At 34.6% G+C, this 6,268-nt stretch overlaps 1 protein-coding gene across 1 annotated transcript; it reads left to right on the top strand.

Moving 5' to 3' along the window:
- Positions 1 to 526: 526 nt before the first annotated feature.
- On the top strand, positions 527 to 5,971 carry LOC121965481 (ATP-binding cassette sub-family C member 10-like; the record flags this gene model as incomplete). Its single annotated transcript, XM_042515625.1, has 5 exons — positions 527 to 698; positions 1,936 to 2,034; positions 3,216 to 3,405; positions 4,795 to 4,872; positions 5,783 to 5,971. Coding segments are annotated over 5 exons (728 nt in total), but the record flags the coding sequence as incomplete, so codon positions are not given.
- Between the last annotated feature and the right edge of the window lie 297 nt (positions 5,972 to 6,268).

Below are 6,268 nucleotides of genomic sequence, written 5' to 3'. Positions count from 1 at the left end.
TTTTAATATATAAGGTTGTTTTGTTTTGGGTTTATTTGATTTTGATTTGATTTGATTAATTTCGAACATGTTAATAAAGAAAATAGAGAAATGATTATACAAAAACGTAATATTTACAGTCAATGAAAAACATTAAAGAAATGCTCAATCAGAAGAAATACAAACTTATTTAATTTATTAGTTATCAAATTATAATTATTATTTTAAACCTATACTCTAGTTAAACATGTAAGTAAACAACCAAATACCCAAAATCAAATATCTACAATTTTACATTATTATTTACAGAAAAAAAGAGGAAGATAAACTAGGAAAAAAATCGATATTAAATAACCAAATAAATGAACAGAAACTGCAGTAAACAGCTGGCGATTGTCAGAGCGTCTCTTCATTCCTGCACTTTATGAAAATCATGTTTTTATAAATTATTTTTTGGATTATTGTAAAGTTTTAGTTCCACATTAAAACTGTTCCTTAGATATTTAGGACATGCTGATGCTCACCGGTCGTCCTCCCGTCTGTGCAGGCTGAGCGGCGTGGTGTACGTCGCAGACAGAGAGGCCGGCTTCGGTCTGGCGTCTCAGGAGCCGTGGATCCAGCACGCATCGGTGCGGGACAACGTCCTGTTCGGGAAAGCCTACGATCCCGTCTTCTACCAGGCCGTGATCGAGGCCTGCGCTCTCTCAGACGACCTCAACGTATGATTACTGCACTTTACGTCCACAACTTTTCCTGCCTGAATGTTTCTGATCTGCAGCGTTTTTATTGAAACTTCACAAAGAGACACAATCCCTAAAGACGGGGACAACAGTCCACTGGTTCGTCCAAAACTTTGGTTGAGTGAGACGTCTTTCACAACCTTTGAAATCTTGATCGACATCAGTTTTCTTGTGCTGCGTGCAGACACCTGTCACAAATATTTTAACTTTGAAATATGAGTGAATTAGTTCTTAAAAACATGGGAAAAAAGGTGATCAGCAACTTGAAGTGCCCTGCAAACTGCAGAAATTCAGTAAAAGGTGACCAAAAATGAGCTAAAATTTAGCTTTATAAAAGAGAGAGCGAGAGCGACAATGGAAAATTATCAAATAACTACGAAACAGTGTGAAGAAATCTACGTTTAAGATTAGGAATCAGAAATCAGAATATAACATAATATAAAAAAAATAATAATATTTTTATTTTTTAATTTTCATTCCTTGTTTTTGTTCTTTTACCTCTTGCAAGCTGATTTTACGTAATTTTACGTAAACTTTTTATTTTTTCTTGCTAATTTTTGGGTTTCTTATTAAGTTGTTTATCTCCTTCTTTCCATGTTTTTTTAAGTAATCAAGTCAAATTATTCAGGTTTTAAAGCCTTTGGGGAGAGACCTCCAGCGCCTGGTTAAAATCCTCTCTAAATTATCCAGGGTGTCTGCAGGTCTTAAATTGTTGTAAAAAGTCTAATATTCATTTTTTAAAATATGCATATTAGGCCTTAAAAATCATTAAATAGTCACAAATTTTGATTTGTCAGGTGTTCATAGCCACGCACATTTTACAAAATTTAATTTCTCCATCTTCTAATTTCTTTTTGTCAAAATGAGTTAAGCTCTTCTGCATGAAAGTCCAAATTTTTGATGTCACAAATCTTTAAACCTACAATTACACCACTTTATATTTACCTGCATTGCTGTAAGAAAAAGATGATTTGCCCAAAAATCAGTCATCGATTTGGTTAAAAACGACTTAAAAGAGGTCTTAAAAAGCATTAAATACGAGTGTCTGATACCTGTAGATATCCTGAATCTGTCCATGCATCGACCCCAGAGCATGAACTCGTATCATTTTGGACGCTCATTGATCCGTCCGTATGAGCTAATCTCAGGCAAAAGCAGATGTACGTGGAGCCTGAAACTCTTTTTTTTTAACATTTATAATAAACTGTGTCTTCAGGTTTTGCCAAACGGAGACAAGACAGAAGTGGGAGAGAACGGAGTGACTCTGAGCGGAGGTCAGAAGGCCCGACTCGCCCTCGCCAGAGCCGTTTACATGGTCAGTCCTCTGCACGAGAGTCGGTCTGCAGAAACCGCTGATAAAAGCACTCTCACGTCAATATGTATTTATTTCTGCTGTGTGGATGAAACTGAGTTTGTTAATGTTAAAGGGACGATTCACCCCAAAATCAAAAATGCGTGTTTTCTCTCCTACTTATGATGCTTTTTATCAGTCTGGATAGTTTTGGTGTAAGTTGAGTGTTGGATTTATCGACCGTAGAGACGTCTGCCTGCTCTCTGATATAATGGAGCAAGGTGTCATTCACAAAAATTAGAAAGAAATTAAGAAAAAGTACAAAAAAATTACCTAAAATTAAAAAAAAAAAAAAAAATGACAAGACATGACATGACATGATGCAATTCGACACGATACCATATGATACACTTTATTTTGATACAATATGATTTGATTTTTTTCTCTTACATTTTTTAAAGTTTTTCTTCTAAACTTCCAACTTTAATTTCTGAGAATTTTCTGACTCGATTCTCAGAGAAAATAACTGGCTTTTTTTGACAATATTGACGTGAAGAATCCAATCCACTTTAATTATATAGCACGATTTTAACAAACACAAGGTTTCCAAAGTGCTGCACAGCGAGGTAATAAGCACAATAAATAAAACAGCAGAAACACAGTAAAAATGATAAACACAGTATGATAAAATAAAATAAAATAAAAAAAACACAAATAAAATCACATAAAATAAATAAAGTGCACTGCCGCACAAGATAAAAATAAAAATATAAAAGTATGCACATACACATAAAGTTATAAAATCAACACGCTACAAAGAAACAAAACAAAAAAAATTAATTTGATTTGTTTTTATTTATTTATTTCAAACATATAAAAAAGGAAATAGAGAAATTATTATACAAAACAGATATGAAGCCTGAAAAAAGCTGTTTAAAAATGATAATATTTCTGTAAAATAATTTTAAATATCTTTAAATACCTGCAATGATATTTGTAAATATAGTTCTTCAATATCTCTTTTCAGAAACCATGACCCAGTTAGTCAAAATAATCCATAGACCTTGTTTTGAGCAGTTTCATTTAGGAACTATTTTCTTTTAGCTAAATTAGTCCTAATCCAACCGTATCACTGCGCAGAGTGAAGTGTGCAGAAAAACAGAAAACCATAATCAGCAGGTGTTTTCTTCAATTTTTGTTTACAGGACAAAGACATCTACCTCCTCGATGATCCGCTGGCGGCGGTCGATACCGACGTGGCCGAACACCTCATGAAGAAATGCATCATGGAGCTCCTCAGAGGGAAGACCAGAATCCTTTGCACACACCGCATAGAGTTTGTGGACAAAGCGGACACGGTCGTCCTCATGGACAACGGGACCATCGTCAGGACAGGTAGGAACAAAATCTGGTTTATGAGGGTGGAAATGTCACATGTGGTTGTTGTCATCAGGTGTCAAGATACAAAGAACCGACCTGCTGGTGTTTTAACACTAAAATCAGGGCAGCCTGTTGTTTATTATAATTAACCCTTTAAACCGGGACAAATCTGGTTTCTTTCAAAAACATGCAAAGAAGGCAATGGGCAACTTTATAAGGACATTAGCAAGAAATTAGGAAAAAGTACAAGAAAACAAACAGAAAAAACAAAGGGAAAGTAAAAAAAAAAAAAAAAATGTATTTATTTCAATCATATAAAAATACAGACATGAAACCTGAAAAAAAAAGAAAAAAAATATAATAATTCTGTAAAATAATTTTAAATATCTAATAGTGATATTTGTAAACATGGTTTTTTGGACATATGTTCCAAGCTTTTATAAAATAATTTGTAAATCTGTTAATTTCTTGCAATTTATGAGACATTTCTTGCCAAGTTGTTTATTACATTTTTCCCCATGTTTGCAAAATAATTCAAACAAATTTTTTCAGAGTTCAAAAGTTTAAATCCTAGTGAAAAGTGTCTGATTGCAACACAAGAAAAGTGATGTTGCTCCACGTTTCAAAGGGTTAAAGAGGCATTATGTCATAATATAATATTACATCATTCATTATTTCTGTTATTTTCTGCAGACTAAAACGAATACGTTTCACAAGGTTTTCCACAGATTATGATAAATTAAATATATTTTTCTGTCAAGTGAAATTTCAGAACTAATCCTGAACATTTCCAATAACTTTAATGATAATAATAACAATAATGATAATATTTATACATGTTATTTTTAGGCGCTTTTCAAAACAATCAAGGTCACATTAGAAGGCAGTTATCAATGAAATTAACAAGACTAATTTACAGTGTATTAAATCATTATTTCCAGAGGTTTGTAAGTTATTTAATTTAAAGGTTTTGACAACATTACATCATTAGTATTATTATTACGCTCTTTTTGAGACATGAGTAAAAAAATGTAACAAATGCATCAACAGCAAGACATCAACCTCCAGCAGGAAATCTGCTCATGCAGAAATTGTTTATTCTTTACAAATAATAACTTGTTTCTGATGTGTATATTGTAGTTTACGTCATGATAGAGCGTATCGGCTGTAATCAGGAGCTTTTATAGATTCTTCTGACCCTTCAAAATAAACCCTGAACAATACATGCGAGAGCTAACGAGTCGCAGCATCTAAAATGATCTTCACAGATGCGTTTATGTAACATTGCTCTTAAAGTTGAGTAACGCTGCATGCTTTATTGCAGAGGAGACTTTGCTAACAAGACATACATATTTTTTGGAGCCCTTTTAATTTCACCTTTACTGTTCTTTCACTGTCAAACAGGCACACCAGCAGAAATCCTTCCTTTGGTCGAGGCCGTGCCCAAAAAACAGAAGAATGACCACAACAGGAAAGAGAAAGGTTTGTTTACCTCGAGTTGTGACCGCCTGACAGATAAAAGTGATGTGCAGCTTTTGTGTTGATTTCTAACATTTTGGTCCAGACTCAAACCTTTTTACAGACATTAATGTTGCCCAAAAGATGAATTTAAATGAATGGTTCTCTGATTTTTCCATTAGCGCCATCAGCAGGTCAAAGTTTTCACTCATCCAAGTGAAATATCTCAAATTCAAGTTGATAGATTGGCAACAACTTGTGCACATGACTGGTGATCCTCAGACTGATTGTTTAGCTACATGTGAAGTTCACATGTGCGGTTTTGAATGAAATCAACTTTTCAGAGTCAGTTTATTTACTATTTCCAGTAGAAACTTTATTGGAAAATGGTTACAAGAGCTCAGCATAAAAACAGACATATAAGACAATATAAACACAGTGGAAACAATATAAGTTAAAAGACCTAGGATAAAAAAATAGTAAAATAGTAAAAAGTAATAATAATAATAATAATAGAAACAAGTGCTGACATGTGGATAGGCTGACAATCACCTGAAACAAAATGCCTCATGACGCATGAAGCAAGAAATAAAGTGCAACGTTTAAGAAATAAAGTGCAACATTTAAGAAATAAAGTGCAATGTTTAAGAAATAAAGTGCAATGTTTAAGAAATAAAGTGCACCGCTTAAGAAATAAATTGCAACGTTTAAGGAATAAAGTGCAACATGGCTGTCAATCTCCCAACACAAGCAGTGTAAAATGTTTAAGTAAGTGACGTTGATTTTTTAGGGCTATCTGCAGCACACGGAAAGAAACTCTTCTTACAACTGGCTAAAAAAATCTCCTTATTTTATCTAATCTGATAATCTCACCAGTCTGTCACGGCTGTAGAAAAATCTGATTATTTTCACGTTTGTTCTCGGTTTTGAGCAGATGGTGTGGAGCAGGAGGACGAGGAGCCCGGTTCATCGCCTGATCTGCGCGTGGACGATGACCCCGACCGGTCGTTGGCGGAGCAGAAGCAGGCGGGCGGGCTGGCGTGGAGAGTTTACCAGACCTACTGGGCGGCTGTGGGCGGAGCGCTGGCCGCCTCCATCCTGATGTCTCTGCTCCTCATGCAAGGTTTGGATCGACCGCTCAGCTTTTCAGTGTGATCTGTGGTTAGTGATGACGCTCAGCAGACGCTCGCGGTCAAAGCGCCGCTGTCACACTGCAGCCCAAATGTTGTGATACTCAAATAGAAATGTTTATTTTATTTATTTATTAATATCCATAACAGGTTTGTTTCAAATGATTCGATAAAACGAATGAGCAATCAAATATAATGATGTTTATTTTATGTATATTGTAACCTGTGGGGGGATATAACTACGTTTATTTATTCAAGTATGGTACAATAATACAGTTTTGAGGTACTTT

This window comes from Plectropomus leopardus, unplaced genomic scaffold, assembly GCF_008729295.1.
Source record: "Plectropomus leopardus isolate mb unplaced genomic scaffold, YSFRI_Pleo_2.0 unplaced_scaffold2017, whole genome shotgun sequence".
NCBI classification, from domain to species: Eukaryota; Metazoa; Chordata; class Actinopteri; order Perciformes; family Serranidae; genus Plectropomus; species Plectropomus leopardus.
This window is presented reverse-complemented; position numbering and strand designations above follow the sequence as displayed.